Here is a 24,378-nt window from a genome sequence, read left to right as displayed (position 1 = left end):
ACATTAGCTAAGGAGTTCAGACCTACCAGGGACCAGCGCCAGAACCTGGCCCCTTCAGAGAGGTTTCAGGGAGCAATGGCCCTGGAAAACCCCTTTGTGGTTGGGGTTTTCCTTATCTGCCATCGACCGGGGTTAGGCACCCAGAAAGGTAGGCATGACAAAACAAACCCCACATGGTATAAAACTAAAACAAAAAACTGAACAGAGAGGTAGAAACTCCTACAATCACAAGGAAACAAGCAAACATCACACTTTACTGCCGCAAGGATCGTCCACGCAGCCCTCCCCGCCCCGAGAGGGGGAGGGGGGAGCCCCGGACGTACCGCGCCGGCTGCCAAGCTTCAGTTCGTTCACTAATGTCAACCGGGATAGACGCTTCTCTGGCCTCAGTTTCCTAGGCGGTGTTTGCCTTGTGTAACGTTCACTGCCGTGTGTTGTGTTGTGCGGTGGCCAGGAGTACCTCATCAGTGCCGGGGCTGCATGTGCTTAGTGGCTGACTTCCCTAAGCACCCTGTGAGTACTGCCCATGTTTAACAGGGTTATCTTCCCTGGGGCATTCGGGAACCATTCTCGTAGAGGTTCTTGCTGCTCGGCATTTGCCTCGCCCTTGGGGCCAGCTGGGGCTTGGGGCCCTTGTTTGGCCCTGGGTATTGGTATTGGTATTGTGCTGGTTAGGGCGTCAAGGTGTTGCGCAGCCTGCCACCTAAGCGGCGGCCGGTTCCTGTTGCCTCTGGTGACGGTGTACTTTTTGCGGGGTTTTTCTTTTGTTTTTATTTTCATGCCTGGTGGGGGTCTGCCCAGTGTGGCTATAGTTCCACTGGTAGTGTTTAGCGGCCCTCTGCTAGGCCCCCGTGATTGTACACGTCGCAGGGGTTTTCAGTGCTATCCTCTACCCTCTTGGTATGTTTGGGTTTCTTAACCGGTTAGCAACACCTTGCCCGGGCTTCCCGTAGTTGTTACCCCTACGGGCCCTGGAAACCCCTGTCTGGGCTCGGGGGACCATTGTATGTGTCTTCCGGGATCCAACCCGTCTTGTACGGGATCGTTGGTTGCTGTGCCCTTGTCTCCGGGTGACAGTCGCCATTTTTACCTCCGTCATGCTGCCTGTTGGGTCACTGACACTTTGACTCGGAGTCTTGCGAGTGATTCTCTGCTTGTTCTCCAGTACTCTCCTGATGTTATTACTGTTCAGAGTACAGGCGGCATCCGTGTTGCAAGGTAGGTTAGGTTGCTGCAACATGCTAGGTTGGTTTCCTACTCGGATGCCCCGAAGCCGCCCCGTTTGGATAGGTGCTGTTTGCCCCTTTCCCTCCCTATTTCCGGCTCCGGACCGTCTGCGGGTTTCGGGGTCGGGGCGGGGTTTAGTTGGGGCCGAGACTCTGGCGGATTTCGGGGGTTGCCCCGTTCGGGTTGGGGGGACAGAGGTTTTCGGGCCTGTTCCTCCTGCCAAGGCTTCTGGGTCTTACCAGCGGCCCTTTCTTGCTGCCTTTCCCATGGACTCTTGCTTTTCTTTAAGGGCGGAGGGCTTGGAGGACGGCTTTGCCCCGGGGCTGTGGGGGATGCCTGCTAGCAGTTCTGGGGCGGTTTGCCCCTGCCTGGGTTGTCTGCTGTTGGGCGGCGTTTTTCGCCCATCCAGTCTGCTTGCTTCCCACTTTTGCTGCCGTGTTTTTGTATATTTAGCGTCAGTCACAGCCCCTGCTGGCGGCCATTTTCGTCTGCCGATTTCCCGGCATGGCCACTAGGGCGGCGTTGCGGTTTGTTTACATGCGACTGGGTGTGCGAGCGAGCTTCTCGGGTGAGTTTTCACCTTTTTCAGGTGTTTTTATTCTCCTGTTGTCGTTTCTTTGCTTTTCTGGTGTTTTCTGCTCGTTGCCTGTTCCTCTGGGAACGTTTGGGTGTTGATTTTATACCGGGTTTTCCGTTTTGTCTGTTTGGGTCTGGGCCTTTGGGTTTGGGCTCAGTGTCCCTGGCTGGTATGCTTGCTCCCACACCTCGTCCCTCGGTTTTCGGTCTGTTATGACCATTTTCCCAGGGGGTTCTGTCTGGGGGCTGTGCTTTGCCTTTGTGGTGTTCTCTGCCGGCAATTGTGGTGGTTTGGGCTCCCCCTGGTTCGATTCTGGGTTCCTTTTGGTTCTTTGGTTTCGTTCCGGAGGTTTCTTCCTCTTGGACCCCCTTTTGTGGGTTCAGGGAACGTTGTTTCCTCGTGTGACCCGGTTCAGCCTTCTGGGGTTCCGGGGTCTTCCTGGCTTGCAGACTGATCTTTTTGGGTTTTGGCACATGTTGTGGTCGTGCTGGGACTTTGAATTTTTGCTTTCGAGGTGGGCCTTTTGATGCAGTTTTGTGCCTTCTTTGCCTGGCTGGCGTGGTGCTCTCTGCCCACTAGTCGGCGACTTGTACTTTTCTTTTACAATGTAAGTACTCACCTGGTTGTGCTTGCGGGGGTTGGGCTCTGGCTCTTTGGTCCCGCCTCTCAGCCGTCAGTGAAATGGGTGTGCGGGTTCCTGGGCCTGTTGGGCTCTATCATGTCTGCACTTGGAACTGTGTATGGAGTCAGCCTCTGCCACATTACTTCCTGATGCATTCCATTTGTCAACCACTCTGACACTAAAAAAATTCTTTCTAATATCTCTGTGACTCCATTGGGCACTCAGTTTCCACCTGTGTCCTCTAGTGCGTGTGCCCCTTGTGGTACATAGCCTGTCTTTATTAACCCTGTCGATTCCCTTGAGAATCTTGAATGTGGTGATCATGTCCCCCCTAACTCTTGTCTTACAGCAAAGTGCGGTTTAATTCCCGTAGTCTCTCATGAATTATGTGTGTATGCATGTACATGTGTACGCAGTGTGTGCACATGTGTATACACACGTGTGTTTGTGTATATGTATATGTATGTGTATATACATACTGTGTATATGTGTGTACTTTTTCTTTCGGAAGGGTTTCTGTTCCCTTCTCTGTTGACGGGGTGCTGGGGGAGCAGCTTGCTCTGTTGCCTCTCGCATGGTCCCGCTGTTGGTGGGCGCTTTGGGTTGTCTTCCGGCCTCTGGTGGCATTGGTGGACGGCTTCTCCCCCTTTGGGGGGGGGTTCAGAGCTGGCGGGGTGGGCTTCTTCCCCTGCGCTTCGTCATGTCATCTTAGTGGGTGCGTTGGACGTGGTCAATCCGCCCCATCCTTCTTGGGTTCCCATCTGCTCTTTGCGGTCATGGGTTTTTCACGTCTGCGGTTCTTCTGGACTACTTCAGTCTGCACCTTGGATTCTATGCCCTCCTCGGAGGACTATTGTCTCCTGTCCGGCTTCTGTTGGGGCCGGGTGCCTGGATGGTGGCCCTGGACCTCCAGGTCCCTTCTTGGCATGTTCCTCTCCAGTTTTCTGGGACTGGCACAGTTGGTGGTGGGGCTTCAGGCTTACTCCTTTGTTGCCTTCCCTATTTTGTAATGGGCACGTGGTATAAATTTTTTTTTTTTTTTTTCATCTTTGCCGGATCTTAGTGCCCTGTCTGAGTCTGAGATTCGGTGTCTGGCCTACCTCGACGACTGGCTGGTGTGGGCTCCCAGTCAGTCCTCTTGTCTGCTCGCCAGGGGTGTGGTTCTTTCCAGATCGCCGGGTTTGGTTTCCTGGTGATCTGAAGGCTATTCCATCTGTTTCCGTCCCGGGTTCGGGCCTGGGCCTTGTTTAGGGCTATTGGGCCACTCATTGTCTTTCCCTCCAGAAGCGTTACTGCAGTTGTGGTCCCACCTTCGGCTGTACATGAAGGGGTCCCGGGTAGCTCAGCGGTTGCTTGAGCGGTTGTGCGGGGGTCTGAACTTTGACCTGCTGGTCTGCCCGCGGAGTCGGGTTTGGCTTCGCCGTCTATTTGGTTCCTTTGGAGACTCCCCTTCCGCCTCTTGCATTTGTTGGGATCGGTCCTCCGGGGATCTTGTGTTGGTGCTGCGTCACCAGCTTTCTCTTTGGGGTTTTCGGGGTTCCGTGCCTTGGCACCTCCCCGAGCCTTCGCTCGATGTGTTCACGGACTGGTCTTCTCTCGGCTGGGGCTTTGTGACCAGTGCTCACCAGGTCGGCCAAGGTTGGTGGAGTCTGGCCGTCCGTCGGGCTCACAGCACGGTTCGGGAGTTTGTGGCTGTCTGGTTTGCGCTTCGGAGGGTTCGGGTCACTCGGTGCTCTACCATTCAGCTCTGTTCGGATTGTTCTCTGGCGGTTCTTGCTGGAACTACAGGGGTTTGGCTACTCGTGAGGTTCATGTCCGGGGTGTGGCCTGCGTCCTGGCGGACAGCTGTCTCGGTTCATTCCTCTTCGCGGATTGGCCAGTCATCGCCGCCTTGTTGTTGGCTCTGTCGGACGTATGAACTCCTGGCCATGGAAGTCTTCGAGTCAGCGTGGTCTAGGCGTCGCCCATTTTATGTGGCGCCCTTTCCCACCTGCGAGGCATTCACAGTGGTTGCTTTTCGGCAGGACTGGTCGAGATGGGGGTACCTGTTCCTCTTCTCCCGGTCCAGCTGTTGCTTCGGGTTCTGGCTCAGTTGCAGCCCGTTCCCACGAGAGCAGTCCTTATGGTTCCTTGGTGGCCGGCCCAGCCTTATTTTCATACGCTGCTTGATAGGTGTCCAAACCCGGGGCGTTTTTCCAGCGGCTTCACCTCTTTCGGCAGGTCGAATCGGTCCTGTACGTGACTGGTTCGGCCTTCTCCTCGGCTCTTCGTGTCTGGTATTGACGCGGGTATCACCATCTCTATGGTGTTCGGGTGGCTTTGTTGATGGTGTCCCATCTGCGAGCTTCGTCTTGGTGACTGTATGACGTTTCGTACACTTTCTCGTGTTTTGTTTCATCTCCGGTCTGCTCATGCGTCGCCTGAGCCGTCCTGGTCCTTGTTCAGAGTGCCTTCTTATCTTCTCCTCAGTTTGTGGTAGCCCCTTCGGTTCAGGTTTCTGCTCTTTGGTACTGGTGGTAGATTTGTACGTGTGCAGCCTTTCTCCGTCCTGGCGACGGTCGAGACGGCAGCTTTCCGGAGAGGTTCTTGGGATATTGATGCTTGTTTGGTTTGGCCGAAGGTGCGCCCTGTGTTGTCCAATTGTGCTTTTTGCCGTTGCCGGTATACAGTGTGGGGATGCGCTGTGGTTGATCCGGTTCCCCCTCGTTCCCTGTTTTCAGGGCTCGGGTCTCCCAGGTATTCCGCAGAGTTTTTCATTCTTCCAGCCTGCGGTCTGTCTTTGCGCCCGTGCTGTTCTGACGTTTGCAGCTTTTGCTGCTGTGTTGGCGACGTCTAGGGCTCATTTCGGGCGCAGGGATTTGATGGTTGCACAGGTTCTTGGCCGCCCATTCCTTCTGCGCATCTGTTCCTGTGCGTTCTTGTTGCCTTGGGTTGTAGGTTGCGACCTGTTGTCTCAGCTTTGCGTTGCAGAGTTTGTGGCGGCCGCCTCCCGGGTTAGCCCTTTCTTTTCCTTCTCTTTGGGTATGAAGCTCCAGGGAGCCATAGGGGCTCCCCACAGAAAACCAGCGTTGAATGTAATGAAACGCCATTTTCTGGGTGAGCCCCGGAGGCTCCCTGGCAACCCTCCCTCCCTCCGGTCGGCGGTTTTTTCGTGTTGGTTGAAGCTTAGCTTCCGAACTGAAGCTTGGCAGCCGGCGCGGTAGGTCCGGGGCTTCCCCCTCCCCCTCTCGGGGCGGGGAGGGCTACGCGGACGATCAGCGCGGCAGTAAAGTGTGATGTTTGCTTGTTTCTACTTGTAGGTAGGGTAGTAGCTTGTAGGGAGTTTCTACCTCTGTTCGGTTTTTTGTTTTAGTTTTTTACCATGTGGGGTTTGTTTTGTTATGCCTACCTTTCTGGGTGCCTAACCCCGGTCGATGGCAGATAAGGAAAACCCCAATCACAAAGGGGTTTTCCAGGGCCATTGCTCCCTGAAACCTCTCTGAAGGGGCCAGGTTCTGGCGCTAGTCCCTGGTAGGTCTGAACTCCTTAGCTAATGTCCCGGTCTAACATAACATACATTAGCCCGATAAGCTCCAGGGAGCCTCCGGGTCTCACCCAGAAAATGGCGTTTCATTACATTCAACGCTGGTTTTTTTGCCAGACTTCCCCGACCTATTGCTGCCAAAATATGCCACTTTAGATTTTTTTATTATTTTTCCCGTGATTGGGGAACACAAATTAACAGGTTAAGAGAATTTTTTTTTTTTTTTTTTTTTTTTTTTTTTTTTTTTTTTTGTTATGCACCTGTGGGTGACAAAGGCCAAATAGCAACTCAAGGGTTAATGAAAGTCCACCACCACTTCATCTGAAATGTTCACAGAAAACACTCCTCAAAACAAAAACAAAAACAAAAATAGAAATGGCAATTTGAATATAACAATCATACCCTCAATTGAAAAATGCAGGGTTTGAAACTGCAGTGTCAACAGACACTCTGCCAAACCATAGAGCATAGGTTACACCTGAACTCAGTGGAGGGTCACAACCACCCAACTTACAGAGTTCAGATATAAAACAAGATCTTCCAAGCATTGGATTTGGAAATGCACATCGACTTTACCTTTCAGTTCATCCATCAAGTACTTCAGGCAGAGTATATGCTAACAGTCCCCTGAACTTACCTGATCAGTGACATTATGTGTTTTGACTTTAGCTAAGCTTTTGATACTCTGCCTTATAAAGGACTGAAGAGAAAGGCAGATGTGCATAGTATAGTATTGGGGGGTGAGGGGTTATCTCAGGTTGGATTAAGGCGTGGGTTATTTCAAAGGCATCATGAGCTCTCTCCTGGAACCCCTGTTGTTTACCATTTATTTAAGCAAAGTAGACAAAATTAAAGAGCAGTATCAGTAAATTCAAAATTCATACAAAAGAGGGTGGGAAATAGATTTAGGCATTACATAGGCATTTAAAACAGTTTAAAGATTAGCAGATGCAACTCAATGCTGACAAATGAAGGGTTCTAAGCCTGGGAAATGTTAGTAGTCTACCAGATATCAACTGAGCAATATTGAAATTTCCAGATCTGCAAGCAGAAATCTTGCTTTGAATGTAATGAAATGCTACTTCCTGTAGGAGCTACAGTGGCTCCCTAAGGCTATCTTGCTGAGATTGATCCATACTAAAAGGTCACATCAGTTGCATAAGTTCCATTTGGCTTATCAGGAACCAGAGCCAGAACCTGGCATCCCTTCACAGAGGCACAGGGGGCGGGTGACACTCTGGCATCCTGTGGCATTTATTTATTTATCGGGTATTTATTTATTTATATACAAGAAGGTACATAGGTACATTGGGTTTGTGAGAGCACATAATGTTGGTGTTCTGTAAACATCATCAGACTCATGTTGTTTACAAACTGTAACTGGTTGCTGCCACAACTGTGAATGCCTAACGGCCTTCGACTGGTGATGACTGATTGTGACTTGTGACTGAACACCGCTAGAATCCACTCTATAAGTTATCTTGCTTATTGGGACCGATTAAAAGTTCTAAATCTGTATTCTCTAGAGATACATAATAATCTACACGTGGAAGATATTAGAGTGACTAGTTCCAAATCTGAACATGGATTTATACATGTTCATGAAATTACATGACATGAAACCCGTAGGCATGGCAGGATGTACAAAATACCCCCATTGAAAAGCAGAGGTGCAATAGGTACTCTGAGAGAGAACTCCATCAACATCAAGGGCCCAAGACTTTTCATACACATAAAGTGCATATTTGGCCAGCCTTTTACAGTGTTCAAGAAAGACTTCGACAAACCCCTCTGAAGAATACCTGATCAACCAGGCTCTGAATCCTACATTAGGCAGCGAGCAGCTGCATCCAATAGCCTAGATGACCTACCGTGGGGCTGTTGATCCCTGGAAGCTACACAAGGTAGGTAGGTATGAGGAGGCCTGGTCGAGGACCAGGACGCTAAGCCCCGAAATCATCAATCATCGCAAGGTATGCCTGACTCACTTGTGATTGTGAATGCTGGCCTAACTGTGATTTGACCATGGCTGCCTCTGACTGGTTGTGACTAACTGTAACTAGCTATGACTAGATGCTGCATAACAGAGGCAATGAAATCTGTGAAGGGAAAATGTAACAGCTGGTCTAGCAAGGGCAAAGTTGTCGCAACAAACACAATAGTGACCTCCAGTTTAATGCAAACTGGACTCTGTAAACTCAATACCATATTCTGAACTTAACTGACAATTACTCTGTAAATAAGATGCCAGTTAACAATCTAAAATTCGGTCATTAGAATCGGCGGAACGGTAAATCCGAGGTCCCTAAATTTCTCTGTGGGTGGTTAGCTTCAGGGAGCCGACGGGGCTTCCCACCGAAAACCAGTGTTGAATGTAATGAAACGGCATTTTCTGGTTGAGCCCCGGAGGCTCCGTGACACCCTTCCTTTCCCAGATCAGTGGTGTGTTTCTCAGTACAGAACTGAAGCCAGTCGGCACGGGGAGTCTGGGCCTGCTCCCACCTTCCCCCAGCGAGGGGAAGAGGTGGAGTTAACTAGCAGGGGGGCTAGTTTCACTAAGTTTTCGTTGTTTCTTTTATTATTGGGAGAGAGTTTTTGGCATTTTGTGTGCTTTGGTCACATTTTTAAGCGAGGCAGTGTTTTGTTTTGATTCACCTATCTTTCTGGGTGCCCTCCCTGATGATGGCAAAGATGATATCCTTTAAATGTAAAGTGATATTAGACAACCCCTCTCTGCACCTCTTTGAGGGGGGCCAGGGAGGTGCATGGTTCCCAGTAAGCAAAAAGAACTCTGCAACTGATGACACCTAGTAGTATAGCACATAATTAGTGATAATAGCTTCAGGGAGCCTCCGGGGCTCACCTAGAAACTGGCATTTCTTTACATTCAATGCAGGTTTTATCTTTATGTATCCTTATCCACAACCATTTTATGTTATAAGTGCTGGGCAGTAAATAATGCATATGTTTTCTCAATCAGATATTATTTCACAAAATGAAACAAATGGAAAAAATGCCATCTTTGTTGAATACGAAGCTATATTTCAGTATCGTGTTTGCTCATTAGTGATCATTTTCCACCTGCAAGCAAGGCCACAATCCTAGCATACCTTGTACTGGTTCCGAAGATCATTGGCCCCACAAGCCATTTGAAATTCTTTTCCATCTTCTGGAGCTTGTCATGCAACTCCCTCAAAATGCTGTTATTATAGTCCAACCTTTAGTTGGGCACCTTGAAATATAAGAATTTTCTCTTGTGAGTAATTTAGTCAATAGTACGTGGATATTATAATTAAAAATGAGTGCCTTGGCTCATTGTCATGAATAAAGTATTCACTAAAAAGGGATAAAATCACTTAAAAATTAATTTTTGTTTTATATATTTTGCACATAGCATGTATGATTTATTGTCATTGCATAATTTTCAAACAATTGCACATTATTAGTTAGCATGTATAATTGCAAGAGTCTACTTATTTTACCAGATGGTGTGTTTCCGAGAATATTGGGACGAGGTCGTCCTGCGTCAACTGCGACAAGCCCTTGCAAAATGTTATGCTGTAGCATATGAAAACTCTGCAGCTGTATCCGAGGCAAACATAACGCCACACACACTCTCATTTGTTAAAAAGCTTGTTTCAACATTTGGCATTGGCATTGGTAAGTTTGTAGGCATGAGATTTGTAATGAAGTCCAGTAGTAGCCTTCAGCTTAAAAGATGTATGTACTCAGCTAAAGAATTGAAACTGCATCTATTAATCATTTATTTAATATGTGAACAAATATTTGAATTAGCACGAGTAAAAAAGGGTTAGCGTAAGTGTCATGATTATACATACAGTATTATAATAGTATATGTTTAATGCTGCATTTGAAATTGGACATTTTTTTTTTAAATTTCATGGTCCAACAGAAAATATCAGCAGCTCTGTAAGTGGTGGAGGACAATATGCAAGTGCTGCTTCTGAATCCTTAGCCAGGCGTGCCCAGGCAACCGTGCAGGACCCAGTGTTCCACAAGATGAAGGGGCAGTTCACAACAGATTTTGATTTCTCACAGTTAGGAGCTATGAAACTGCACAATCTTATTCATAAACTCAAGAAATGGATCAAGATTTTGGAAGCAAGAGTAAAGCTTCTTCCCAAGTAAGTAGTACAGATCTTGGCATTTTGTGAATTACTATAGCTTTTGTCTTCCAATGATTATGATTATCCAAATGAAATAGAAAGGCAGCATACCCTAAACACAGAAATAATACAAAATGACTTATCAATGGAAAATATAAATATATATAGGAGAGCTACTAATATATTTTTAAATAACAGCATGAGTCAAATTAGAGCACCTCATATCTTATCCAAGTTAATGAGAGGTCCATTCTTCCAGATACTTCACATTTATTTACATTTTATTCATGTCGAGTGTTTCCGAATGTTGAGTTTCTTCACAATCGGGCACGGTCACATAGTCCTTTCCTTTAACATTAAATCATAGTCATATATTCTTTTCTTTTAGTAATCATGCGGGGTCATGCATTCCTTTTTTCTTTCTTCACAATCATGTTCATGTATTAACTCTTTACACTCAAGGATAATCATGTATTTTTCTCTTGTCACAATCAAGATTGGTCATGTATTCTTCTTTATTCATAATCAAGAATGGTCATGTATTTATGTCTCTCTCACAATCAAGAACGGTTATATGTTCTTATCCTTTCACAATTAAGCATTGTTATGTATCTTATCCCTCTTCGCAATCAGGAGTCACATAGGGTAAGATTGGTTATGCATTCTTCTTTATTCAAAATCAAGACTGGGCATGTATTCCTCTCTCTTTCACAATCAAGAATGGTTATATGTTCTTATCCTTTCACAATCAAGCATTGTTATGTATTATTCTCTTTGCACACAGGAGTCACATATTCTTCTCTTCACAATCAAGCAGTTTGTATTCTTCTCTCTTCACATTCAAGAATGAAAATGATCATGTATTCTTTTCTTTTTCACAATTTAGAATGGTCATGTGTTCTTCCATCAACACAATCAAGGATGGTCGTGTATTCCATTTTGGCATATTTATTGGTATTCAATTTACATTTAGTTCATTGATTTGAATTTCTTATCTGTTGATAACCATTTGATTAAAAAGGTTTTGTTAAAATCCATTTCATTAAAAAGTTAATGCATGCCAGGGGTTCGAGTTCGGCGCCGCCTTCAGTCCCGCCTTCGTCTGGTTGGCACAGTGTTCGTTCTGTGCGAGGTTCTGGGTCTCGTAAGGGGCACTGGCCCTTTCACGGATAGGGGGGAGGCTTGCGCTGTTTGCTCACGCTTGGTCCCAGGATTTGTGGGCGTTTCGGGTCGTTTCTCTTGGCCTGCGGTGGCGTTGGGTGGCCCCTCCTCCTTCGGGAGGTTCGGGGCTAGCGGGGCAGGCCTCTTTCCCTGCGCTCTGTCGAGTCGTCTTGGAGTCGGTTCACTTGGGCGTGGTCGAAACGACGACGTCCCTCAGAAAGGTTTCCCGTCTGTTTCCAGTACCGAAACGGGACTGTGCGAACCTGCGGTTCATTCTGGACTTGTCCCGTCTGAACCCCCTGGGTTCATTGCCCCTCCTTTTAGATGACTACACTATCCCAGGTTTACCTCCTGTTGGAGTTGGGCGCTTGGATGGTGTCCCTGGACCTCCTGGACGCTTATTGGTACGTCCCGATTCATCCGGGGTTCAGGGACTGGTTCTGGTTTGTTGTGGGACATCAGGGTTACCGCTTTCGTTGTTTCCCATTCAGGTTGAACCTGGCACCTTGCGTATTCACATGTCTTACACAGGTCGATGTGGCCCGTCTGCGTCTCTTAGGTGTTCGGGGAGTTGGCCTACCTCGACGACTGGCTGGTTTGGGCTCCCAGCTCGCCGGGTTCGGGTTCTTGGTGAACTGGAGGAAGTCCTATCTGGTTCCCTCTCAGGTTCAGACATGGCTGGGTCTTGTGTGGGACTCAGACCGTTTCCTTGTCTCTTCCTCCGGAGTCTCTCCTGCAGTCCCGTCCTGTGGAAACAGGTCCTTGCGCCTGTTTCTGGGGGGCTCCCGGGTCGAGGGTCTGTGCATGAGCCTGAACTTGCTCGAGGGTCTGTGCATGAGCCTGAACTTCGCGATGCTAGTCTACCCGCCGAGTCGGGTTTGGCTTCGTCGGCTCTTCTGGTTCCTTCGGGGACATCCCTTCCCCCTCTCTCACGATCGCTGGGTTCGGACCCCTGGAGCCTTGCGTCGGCTGCTGCGTCGCTGGCTTCCTCTTCAGGTTTTTCGGGGTTCAGTGCCTTAGTGCCTACCCGAACCCCTCGCTCGATGTGTTTACGGACAAGTCATCTCTCGGCTGGGGCTTTGTGGACCAGTGCTCACCAGGCAGGCCAGGGACGGTGGGCTTCTGTTGAGCCCACAGCACTGTGCGGGAGTTTGCGGTGGTGTGGTTTGCTCTTCGGAGGATTCGGGTCTCTTGCTGATCGACGATCCAGCTCCATTCGGACTGCTCCCTGGTGGTTCATTGTCTGAATCGGAGGGGGGGGGGGGTTCGATGCGGTCCTTGGCTCTTTGGCGCTGGTCGCTTTGGGTGACTCATCTGCTAAGTTCTCGGGGTTTGGCTCTCCTGGCAGTTCACGTGCGGGGAGTGTCCAGTGTATTAGCCAACAGCCTGTCTCATTTCGTTCCCCCCTCACCACGGAATGGACGGTCGACGCCGACTCCTTCAGTTGGCTTTGCCAGACATTTGGTCGCCCCGAGGTGGACCTCCCCTGTATGTGGCGTTCTTCCTCGACTGCGAGGCAGTCGGGGTGCAGGATTGGTCGAGGAGGTTCCTGTACGTCTTTTTCCCGGTTCAGCTGTTGCTCCAGGTCCTGACTCGCTTGGAAACTTACCACGGGAGAGTTATCCTCTGGGCTCCATGGTGGCCGACCCAGCCGCGGTTTCAGGTGCTGCTTGCTCGGTGTCTGAACCCGGAGGTTTTCCTGCGACTCCGCGTCTTCCAGCAGATCGGACTGGAACGTCACGTGGCTGGTTCTATCTTCTCCTCGAGTCTTTGCGTATGGTATTTTTGACTCGAGTTTATCATCATCTCTATGGTGATCAGGTGGCTTCCTTTTTAGTGTATGGAGCTCCCCCCTTCCCCCTCCCAGGGTGGGGGAGCTGCGCAGACAGCGGCGCGGCTACGTAATTACCTAAGTGTAGTTACAGGATGAGAGCTACGCTCGTGGTGTCCCGTCTTCCCAGCACTCTTTGTCATATAACGCTTTGAAACTACTGACGGTCTTGGCCTCTACCACCTTCTCACCTAACTTGTTCCAATCGTCTACCATTCTGTTTGCGAAAGTGAATTTTCTTATATTTCTTCGGCATCTGTGTTTAGCTAGTTTATATCTATGACCTCTTGTTCTTAAAGTTCCAGGTCTCAGGAAATCTTCCCTATCGATTTTATCAATTCCTGTTACTATTTTATATGTAGTGATCATATCACCTTCTTTTCTTCTGTCTTCTAGTTTTGGCATATTTAATGCCTCTAACCTCTCCTCGTAGCTCTTGCCCTTCAGTTCTGGGAGCCACTTAGTAGCATGTCTTTGCACCTTTTCCAGTTGGTTGATGTGCTTCTTAAGATATGGGCACCACACAACCGCTGCATATTCTAGCTTTGGCCTAACAAAAGTCGTGAACAATTTCTTTAGTATATCGCCATCCATGTATTTAAAAGCAATTCTGAAGTTAGAAAGCGTGGCATAGGCTCCTCGCACAATATTCTTTATGTGGTCCTCAGGTGATAGTTTTCTATCTAGAACTACCCCTAGATCTCTTTCTTTATCAGAATTCTTTAAAGATTTCTCACATAATATATAGGTTGTGTGGGGTCTATGTTCTCCTATTCCACATTCCAAAACATGGCATTTATTAACATTAAATTCCATTTGCCAAGTGGTGCTCCATATACTTATTTTGTCCGGGTCATCTTGAAGGGCATGACAATCATCTAAGTTTCTTATCCTTCCTATTATCTTAGCATCATCAGCAAACATGTTCATATAATTCTGTATACCAACTGGTAGATCATTTATGTAGACAATAAACATCACTGGTGCAAGAACTGAACCCTGTGGTACTCCACTTGTGACATTTCTCCAGTCCGATACATTGCCTCTGATCACAGCCCTCATTTTTCTATCAGTCAGAAAATTTTTCATCCTTGTTAGAAGCGTACCTGTCACCCCTTCAATATTTTCCAGTTTCCAGAACAACCTCTTATGTGGAACTCTGTCAAAAGCCTTTTTTAGGTCCAGATAGATGCAGTCAACCCAACCATCTCTTTCCTGTAATATCTCTGTTGCTCAATCATAGAAACTGAGTAAATTTGATACACAGGATCTTCCAGATCGAAAACCATACTGTCTGTCTGATATTATATCATTTCTCTCCAGGTGTTCTACCCATTTAGTTTTAATTATTGTTTCCAATATTTTGACTATTACACTTGTCAATGATACCGGTCTATAATGAAGGGGGTCTTCCCTGCTTCCACTTTTGTAGATTGGAACTGTGTTAGCCTTTTTCCACACATCAGCTACAACTCCTGTAAACAGGGATGCCTGAAAAATCAGTTGAAGAGGAATGCTGAGCTCAGGTGCACATTCTCTCAGAACCCATGGTGAAACTCCATCTGGACCAACTGCCTTGTTCTTATTTAGCTCCTTGAGCATTTTTTCCACTTCGTCTCTAGACACCTCTATGTGCTCTATGTTGTTCTCTGGAATTCTTATTGTATCTGGTTCCCTGAAGATTTCATTTTGTACAAACACACTTTGGAACTTTTCGTTTAATGTTTCACACATTTCCTTTTCATTTTCTGTGAATCTATTTCCCATTTTCAACCTCTGTATATCATCCTTTACCTGCAATTTGTTGTTTATGAATTTATAGAATAGACCTAGTTCTGTTTTACATTTGTCTGCAATCCCTTTTTCAAAATTTCTTTCTGCCTCTCTCCTCACTGCCGTGTAGTTGTTTCTCGCATCTTTGTATCGCTGGTATGTTTGGGAGTTTGGCCTCTTCCTGTATTGATTCCATTTTTGTGTCTTTTGGTCTCTGGCCCTCTTGCACTTTCTGTTGAACCAATCCTGTTTCCTAGTTCTGCTTCTCTGTTTTGGTATAAATTTTTTTGTGCCTTCATCATATATTTCACAAAACTTGACATACATCTCATTCACTTCCTTGCCTAGCAACAAGTCTGTCCAATTATACCCACTAAAAAAATTTCTAAGGTTGCCATAATGTCCTCTCCTAAAGTCAAGTTTTTCAATTGCATCAACCTTCATATTTTCTTCCAGATTATAACGCATTGCATACTTTATTCCCAAAAAGACATGGTCACTTTCACCCAAGGGAGGAAGGTACTGAATGTCAAATATTTCTTCCTCCTTCCTGGTAAATATCAAATCTAGCATGGAGGGAACGTCCCCTTCCCTCATCCTCGTAGCTTGTTTAACATGTTGATACAAGAATGTTTCCAGGATGAGGTCTACAAATTTACAGGTCCAGAAATCTTCTGTTTTAGCTTCATCTGCTTCCCAGTCTATGGCTTTCAAGTTGAAGTCGCCGACTATCAACAGTTGTGAACTATCGTTTTCCGCTCTCGCTATGATCTCTCTCATTATTGTTATAAGACCTTCTCTTTTACTATCTAGCTCCTCCTTTGACCATGTGCTGCTTAGCGGTGGACTGTATGCATTTATGATCATTAGTTTATCATCCTCATGGCAGATCTCTAGTTCTATTATGTCAACTTCTTGTGGATTGGCAGTCATTATTTTGTTCACCTTTAGGTGTTCTTTCACCAGCACAGCAATGTCACCGCCTTTCCTAATTTTTCTGTCCCGTCTCCAAATTGAGTAGCCCCTTGGGAATATGACTTCATTTAAAATAACATCTTCAAGTTTTGTCTCCGTGAGTGCAACAATGTCTGGTGTCTGCAGCTGTATTACATCACTTAACTCCAGTATCTTCGATCTAACTCCATCTATGTTGGTGTATGCAATCTTCAGGAACTTGTTCCCCTCTTCTTATTTTTCACTCCCCCCCCCCCTCTCTAATGATTTTGTTGGTTTGCCTTTATGTACCACTTTACTGGTCTGCCTACCCCTATCGCTTTGTAGAAAAAAGAATTGATTCCTTCTTCATTCCTGCTCTCATTTAAACGTTTTGCCTCGGCGAGGTTCAGTTTCAGCTTCTCTCTATCTTCTTTTGAAAGATCTCGTCTTAACGTCTTAACGTGTGACGTTATGCTCGTTTGCTCATTTCTTTTACGGGGGGTTCTATCCACTTGTTCAGCTTTTGGTAGCAATATTTTCACCAGAATAGGGGTTTGTTTTGGGATGCTTAACTTTCTGGGTGCCTGACCCAGTCGATGGCAGACAGAATGCTTCCAACCACACGGGGGTTTGTATAGGCCATTGCTTCCCATGCCTCTCTGAGGGGGGGCCAGGTTCTGGCTCGTGATTCCCGGTAGGCCCACAGAACTCCATACACATGACTGATGCCAAAGTCTGACATTAGTATATCCGCCTAGAAAGCTCCAGAGAGCCTCCGGGTCTCGCCCAGAAAATGGCATTTCATTACATTCAACACTGTTTTTTTGCTGGCTCTTGTTTCTTATTGTTGAGTTGGTGAGCTTCATGCTCTTCTCCAGAGGTGGGGATTCTGCTCTTCTGGCCCTGGTGGGTATTTTCATTGTCTTCAGGCATCTTCATCTCCCCCACCACAAAACTCAGCATCTTTCTGGTAGAGCCCCGTTGGCTCATTGACTCTCTCTCCCTTCCTTCCAGACCGTTGGTTCATTGGGGTGTTTTATCTGCTTCAGAACTGAGTAGTGAGCTGAGATAGGACCGAGCCCTGGGCTGCCTAGTAGTGGCATTCTCTATTAACAAGTTCTAGCCCATTTCAAGTGCATTATATTGTGGGATTGAATCATTTGGGAGTTGTTTGGTAGTTTCAAGGCTTCAAGTCTTACAAACCCAGTAAGGCTTCGCTGACTTTCTGTATACTTTCCCAGTGACATGGCGAAATGTCATTTGCTCTCTTCGCCTCTGTGAGGGGGCCAAGTTCTGATCCCCACTATGCCAAACAGAACTCGTGTGACTGATGTGACTTGGAGTATGGAGCAGTCTCGGCAAGATAGCTACTGGGAGCCACCAGGGCTCTACCAGACAGAGGCATTTCATTACATTCAATGCTTGATATGCACAACAGGCTGTACATTGGCAACCGACTAGGAAGGGAGGTGACCATACCCTACAATACGGTACTCTCATATACATACTGTAATGGTGCAAGTTGGAAACTTGGATCAGCCAAAAAATTAAAAAAAATGCTTGTATGCAGTGAAAGTGGAATTAGCTGAAATCCGAGGTGGTGGGACTCGCTGTCATTAACAGTTTGATTCAAGAGTAAATATGACATAATAAATGCACTAGATTAATGAGAGATCACGAGAGATCATTAGAGGCAAGGTTTTCTAACTGGATGTTATGCTTTGTAGACACAGCTGTGTAAGTGCTCTTCCCACATTTCTATTCATACACCCATTCTCCCACCAACCAATCTATTTCTCTGATCAAAATTTCTTAGTATTTGGAGTTTAGCCCATCCACACTTCACCTGCTATTGTAGCTGCCATTAAAAAAAAAATGCTTGATAGTCATGGAAAAGGCATCTACAGTAGCAAGGGAAGGGAATGCTAAGCCTCTTAATACTGTGAGGTTTCAGTTTCAGAATTATAAATTGGCTGGTGGGAGTACTGTATGGGTAGTCTTCCATCACCTCTCTCTCTCTTGTTCCATTGTTAACATTATGGTTGAAGACTTTAGAATTGTGATCTTTTCCTGAGCTGCAGCCAAATTAGGTTGGAAAAATTGTGTATTGCGAGGACCACCCATGGCACACCAGGGGCCAGATTCACGAAAGCACTTATGCAAGTACTTACGAACCTGTACATCTTTTCTCAATCTTAGGCGGCTTTGTTTCCACTTATTAAACCGTTAATGAGCTCCGAAGCACCAGGAGGCTGTTTATAACAATAACAACAGTTGATTGGCAAGTTTTCATGCTTGTTAACTGTTTAATAAATGTAATCAAAGCCGTCAAAGATTGAGGAAAGATGTACACTTGCGTAAGTGCTTTCGTGAATCTGGCCCCAGGTCCTCTCAGAACCTGAATTTCTTTTGTTTTGAGGTTGCCATGTTAGCCATTAATATATCATGAATTGCTCAACAGGAAAATGTGCACAGTACACTATACTAATGCATCTAAAAGCAGCTCCTGAAATGGAGTCATATTATTTGTCAGATCAAGTTATGAACTGTTATTTCATATTTAAGTTATTTAAAATTGCCAGTTTTCAATTCAATTTTTATTCTTTGAAGGTGGTTCCTAATTGAGGAAAAGTGCCGTTATCTCAGCAACTTCAGTCTGCAAACTGCAGAGGTTGAACTTCCTGGAGAGTTCCTGTTACCAAAGGCAAGTGCTTGCAATATTGGCTAAAGTAAAACTTACCATGAAAAACTGTATAACCAAAGCAGATGATTACAAATGTCAAACAGTGAGGTGAGCTTCCCAAAAATAAAGTGGTAAGAGTAGGACCAGTAATTGGTTTTGCACTTATCACTTAGGGTAGAGCTCCCTATGCGCTTAATGCTGATAAGACCTGATGCTATAGAAATCTTAATATTTTGCATGGAATGAGCTCCAATATTGGTCTTGTGTAGTTGTAGTATTGTGAATGATTCCTTGTTGACATTCCTTAGGTTAACCTTGCACCTTCAGTCGTTGATCTTGCACGTCTTCAATGCTTCACTTGACAGGCAGTTTGTCTGTGCCCCTTTTATGTATTTTTGATTACCTATGATTTACCTGTGCACTTACAGATGTAGGACTATGTTTGTAGTGTCCCATCATCTTTATATATTTTGTCATTAATAATGTTGAAGCTTCCATCACCTGGAGTTTGTTACAATTACATCCATCTCGCTTAGTAAAGAAATAAATCCTTCAATACTTTCTGTGCCTTCTATACTATCTATCTGAAGAGACGAACAGTGGTTGCCTATTGTTATCATAACAAAATCGTACAGGGAGGGAGATAGGAAAACCCCTCCCCCCTGTAACAACAAGCCCCGTGCCAAGTGTACCAAACACCCAAGCAGAGACAATATGGGCCCAAGCTCCCCCAAGTCAACTCCTTCCCAGCCCTGGAATCCTACACATCAGGAACCGGGGCTGAACCGTCCTCCAAACCCTCTGCCTCAGGAGAAAAAGCAGAGTCCACTGGAAAAGTAGGGATGAAGGGGACCCACTGGCACGGCCCAAAAGCTCTGGCAGAAGGAACAGGCTCGAATGCCTCTGCCGCCGATCCGGAAGGGGCAGTCCCCAAACCGTCCGAGTCTCACTTCCAGTATAATCACAGCAGGGCAGCTGTGGGGCATCCAGAAAGGCAACCAACCTCGCACATTGCTGCAACCTAAACCTCGCATGCAACGCTAAAGCTGCCTGCACCCAATTATCAGTCTCAGTGGACTGGGTGAATGGAGTACAAGCAAAGAACACCACTTGCAGGACTCTGGGTCATAGGTGTCACTGACCCCAACAAGCAGCATGGCGGAGGCAGACGGTGAGTGTCACCCTGAGACAAGGAGACAGAGTAACCTTCAAACTCGCACCAGACGAGGTGGGACTCAGAGGTCTCCTCCACTGGACCACTGAGCCCCAATGGGGGTTTCCAGGGCCCTTAGGCTGACTGCTAAGGGAAGCCCAGGGGAGGTACTGCTAACTGGTTATCCCAGAGCTACCAAGCCAACAAACTAAAAGCTGAACCCCTGCGACGTGTGCAAGCACGGGGACCTAGTGGAGGACCACCAAAATCCTACAAGTGGACCTACTACAACACACGGCAGACCCCCTCCAGGCAATTCAAAACAAAAACAAATGAAAACCCCGCAAAAGCACAACATCTCCAGGTGAACAGAACCAGTCGCTATGCATATTTAAGACAGCAACACAGTACCTTGCGCCCCAGCCAGCAACGAAACTACCACCTACACAAGGGCAAACAGGAGTAAAAACCACCCCAGCTTGAACCCCAAGGGCAGGCAATCACCTAGCAGCGACAGAACCATGCAGAGAAAGTTCCCGAACGGCTCTGGGAAGATTACCCTGAGGCCGCAGGGGCAGCACTTATGGGGCACCTACCTAGCCCTAGGCTCATGCAACCCCAGTACTCTTGGGTTACTCCTGGCTCACACACCACCAAAACAGAGCAACAACACTGCTAAGCAGCACTGCGCAAAGAGTGGAGCCAGAGTGATCGACCATTCACCATCACAACAGCCTGTGAACTGGGGAAGAGTTGCCGGTGTGGAGGTCTGAGACCTCCCCGTCCCCCTCCCGGGTAGGGGAGGTTGCGCAGACGGATGCACGGCGGTTGTGGTGACGTCATGTTTGTTTTCTTGTTTTTGATTGGGGAGGTCTGTTTGCTAGTTCGGCTTTCGGTTTACAATTTTTGACCAGCAGTAGTTTGTTTTGGAATTCCTACCTTTCTGGGTGCCTGACCTGGTAGATGACAGACAAAGACTGCTTCCAATTACACAGGGGTGTCTTTAGGCCATTGATCCTCGTGGCTCTCTTGAGGGGGGCCAGGTTCTGGCTCTGGTCCCCGGTAGGCTTAGAACTTCTTTGATTGACTGTTGCCATGGTCTAATATATACACATTAGCTCGGTATAGCTCCTGGGAGACAAAGGGGCTCTCCACAGAAATGAGAGGTTGGATAACAAGAACCTTTTACACTAAGAGATATTATACCGATGATGATACTTTTCAAGATGCTAGTGCTCTCTAGAGTGGAATACTGTTGCATAATGACAGCCCCTTTCAAAGCTGAATAAACTGCTGACCTGGAGAGCACGCAGAACTTTACTGCTAGAATCCACTCAGTAAAATATCTAAATTATTGGGACCGACTAAAATGCCTAAATCTGTATTCTCTTGAGCGCAGGCGGGAGAGATACATAATAATTTACACGTGGAAAATAGTAGAGGGGCTGGTCCCAAACCTGCTCACAGAAATAACACCACATGAGACCAGAAGACATAGCAGGATGTGCACAATACCCCCGTTGAAAAGCAGAGATGCAATAGGTACTCTGAGAAAGAACTCTATCAACATCAGAGGCCCGAGACTGCTCAACACGCTTCCACTACACACAAGGGGCATAACTGGCTGACCCCTCAGTGTTCAAGAGAGAACTTGACAAGCCCCTCCAAGAATTATTTGGTGAACCAGGCTGTGAATCGTACTTCAGGCTGCGAGCAGCCGCGTCCAACATCCACATTCAACAGCCTGGTTGACCAGTCCAGCAACGAGGAGGCCTGGTCGACGACCGGGCCACGGGGACACAAAGCCCCGAAATCATCTCAAGGTGACCATCACCAACCATCTTCCCTACTCACTATCCTCATCACTAACCATCTTCCCTACTCACTATCCTCATCATTAACCATCTTCCCTACTCACTATCCTCATCACTAACCATCTTCCCTACTCACTATCCTCATCACTAACCATCTTCCCTACTCACTATCCTCATCACTAACCATCTTCCCTATTCACTGCCTTTATCACCCTAACCTGAATTAATTCTGTTCATCGTTTCTGGGAGGAGCCCACTCGGCTCCCTGAAGTTATAATACTGATTAAGTGCCATACAACTTGGAGTCATCAGTCGCAGAGTTCTTGTTGCCTACCGGGAATCACGAGCCAGAACCAGGTTCCCTCAGAGAGGTCCAGGAGCAATGGTCCATGAATAATTTACATTTAAATTTATCAACTTGCCACCAACCAGGGAAGCACCGAGGATGGTAGGGGAATCAAAACAGACTACTGCATATTTGAAAATTGAGACCTGCACCCTAGAAATATCAACAAGAAAACATACAACGAAAACTTTGTCAAACCAGCCCTCTGCTAGTTAGCTCCATCTCCATCTCGTTGGAAGGAGGGGGGGAGCCGGGGCGATATTGGTCAGTTCTTGGCTGATGTTTGTGCCCGACAGTCATTGGAACACTCTGGCTTCAATCTCACTTTTCGGTGGTGTTCCCCTGTGACATGGGTCTTGTGTGTGCTGCATGCTCAGGTGCCCTTTCTTTCAGCTGCCTTGGTGTCTGATGACCTTTAGACTCGTATGCACTTGGCATCTGTTGTGTGTTTCTTAAGTGTCCTGGAGCTGTCTTCAGATTGACTTTCAGAGTATGTAGAAGATGGACACTCTTGTCCGGGGGGGTGTATCTATTGTCCTGGCGGACGGCCTGTCTCAGTTCTATTCACAGAATGGACAGTCGACGCCGACTCTTTCAGTTGACATTGTCAAATGTTGAGCCCACAGATGTGGACCTCTTCATGTCAGCGTGGTCGAGGCGTCTCCCAATATCTGTGGCGCCCTTCCCTGGCTGCTGTGCCTTGTGGTGGACGCTTTTTGGCACAACTGGTCGAGGTGGGGTTACCTGTACCTCTTCCCCATGGTCCAGCTGTTGCTTCGGGTTCTGGCTTGGTTTGAATCCTATCTCATGAGTGTTCTCCCTGTAGCTTCTTGGCGGCCGGCCTAGCTGTGGTTTCAGTCGCTACTTGCTCGGTGTCCGAACCCAGTTCAGCACCTTGCTGGTTCAAACTACTCCTCCGCTTCGTGTCTGGTCTTTTTGATGTGGGTGTATCACCACTTGTGTGGTGATCAGGTGGCTTTGTTAATGGTGTCCCAGCTGTGATCAGAGTTCCATGGCTGTTCAGTACTCTCCCAGCAAGTATAAGAAATATTGCCAACACAAAGGTGAATTTCTTCAAAAAGCAATCAAATACTGTAGGTTCTTTTAAGTAGTGCCAGCTGAACTGGGTTGTACTTAATATGTGGGCCTGCAGGCCACTCCGAACACCAGCATGTTGAATCAAGCTATTACAAGTTGAGCCTGGCCTTAGACTTGGCACCTGACAGCTGAGTGGACAGCGCTTCGGATTCGTAGTCCTGAGGTTCCGGGTTCGATTTCCGGTGGAGGCGGAGACAAATGGGCAAAATGTTTCTTTCACCCTGATGCCCCTGTTACCTAGTAGTAAATAAGTACCTGGGAATTAGACAGCTGCTACAGGCTGCTTCCTGGTAGTGTGTAACAAAAAGGAGGCCTGGTCGAGAACCGGGCCGCGGGGACGCTAAGCCCCGAAATCATCTCAAGATAACCTCAAGATTGAGGAGTAGAACTCTTGGAACCCTCTCCAGGTAAGATTATTTTAATTATTTATTGGGTCTAAAGTCAGTAATCTTTATTTTTTATAGCCAAGTAGTAAGTTTACAAGAATTCATTAAAATGGCCCCAAAAAATGCATATACTTTGGTAAACAATTTTAATGTCTTAATAGTTGTCCTTTGTGTTCTTTGCAGCATTCTCACTATTACATACGTATTGCGCGCTTCATGCCACGTGTTGATATTGTACAAAAGCATGGAACTGCTGCGAGACGCCTTCATATACGAGGCCATAATGGCAGGGTTTATCCGTATCTGGTGGTGAATGACTACTCCTTAAGTGATGCTCGTCGTGAAGAACGGGTTCTACAGTTGCTTAGAATGTTAAACCATTTCTTTGCCAAACAAAAGGTTTGTCTTTTATTGAATAAAGTTTGTTTTGTTGGTCAACATTGTAAAAATAACTATTAGGTACAGAAAATGTAATTTAATATATAATGTTTTATTAAATGTAACATACAAACAGCAATATTGTGAAATGTGAATGTTGTATAAATTATGATACTATTCTTAGTTGACAAGCATAAGTATTTTTCATATCAAAATAATTTGAGTAATGGTCATTTGATGATCATGGTGATATAAATTTTCAGGAGACAAGTCGTCGGTTAGTGAATTTGAGTGTGAGCAGAGTTGTTGCTGTGTCCCCGCAAATGAGGCTAGTTGAAGACAATGTGTCGTCTCTCTCCTTGCTGGACATTTATAAACTAAGATGTGCTAAGAGGCAGCTGGAGCCTGACACACCTGTCACTAGATACTATGAGCGGCTCGCTGCAGTCCAGGTACTAACTTTCCTTCACCTTATATATATATTTATTTAAAATAATTTATTTTACTTGTACTGTATCTGAATGGTGATAAATTGCAGCATGTCAAATAAATAAGCACTATAAATTGCAACATTATGTGGTATAGTTAAAGTTTGATTATGAAGCTTCTTAATTCCTTGTGAAACAAATTAATGGGTTAAAATAACAGCTACCTGAATAGTTCGAGTAGAACAATGTTCATTTGCTGAGAGTAACGCTATTTCCTCTTGACAATGAATGAGGCTAGTACAGGCAAATTATTAT

The 24,378-nt window shown here is 46.5% G+C and overlaps 1 protein-coding gene across 7 annotated transcripts in view; it reads left to right on the top strand.

Annotated features, from left to right (window-relative positions):
• Positions 1-24,378, top strand: part of Nipped-A (Transcription-associated protein Nipped-A) — a 331,196-nt gene that overhangs the window by 286,755 nt on the left and 20,063 nt on the right. For 6 of the 7 annotated variants that reach the window (XM_045738328.2, XM_045738364.2, XM_045738341.2 and 3 more), the window contains exons 29-33: positions 9,435-9,609; positions 9,863-10,094; positions 18,388-18,481; positions 23,441-23,656; positions 23,899-24,087. In XM_045738328.2, coding sequence (XP_045594284.1) covers positions 9,435-9,609; positions 9,863-10,094; positions 18,388-18,481; positions 23,441-23,656; positions 23,899-24,087 — 906 coding nt within the window. The remainder of the gene's footprint in view (positions 1-9,434; positions 9,610-9,862; positions 10,095-18,387; positions 18,482-23,440; positions 23,657-23,898; positions 24,088-24,378) is intronic. The other variant, XM_045738372.2, reaches the window with a different exon arrangement.

This window comes from Procambarus clarkii, chromosome 55 (assembly GCF_040958095.1).
Source record: "Procambarus clarkii isolate CNS0578487 chromosome 55, FALCON_Pclarkii_2.0, whole genome shotgun sequence".
NCBI classification, from domain to species: domain Eukaryota; kingdom Metazoa; phylum Arthropoda; class Malacostraca; order Decapoda; family Cambaridae; genus Procambarus; species Procambarus clarkii.
Note: the sequence above shows the minus strand (reverse complement) of the source record. Positions and strands in the feature narration are given on the sequence as shown.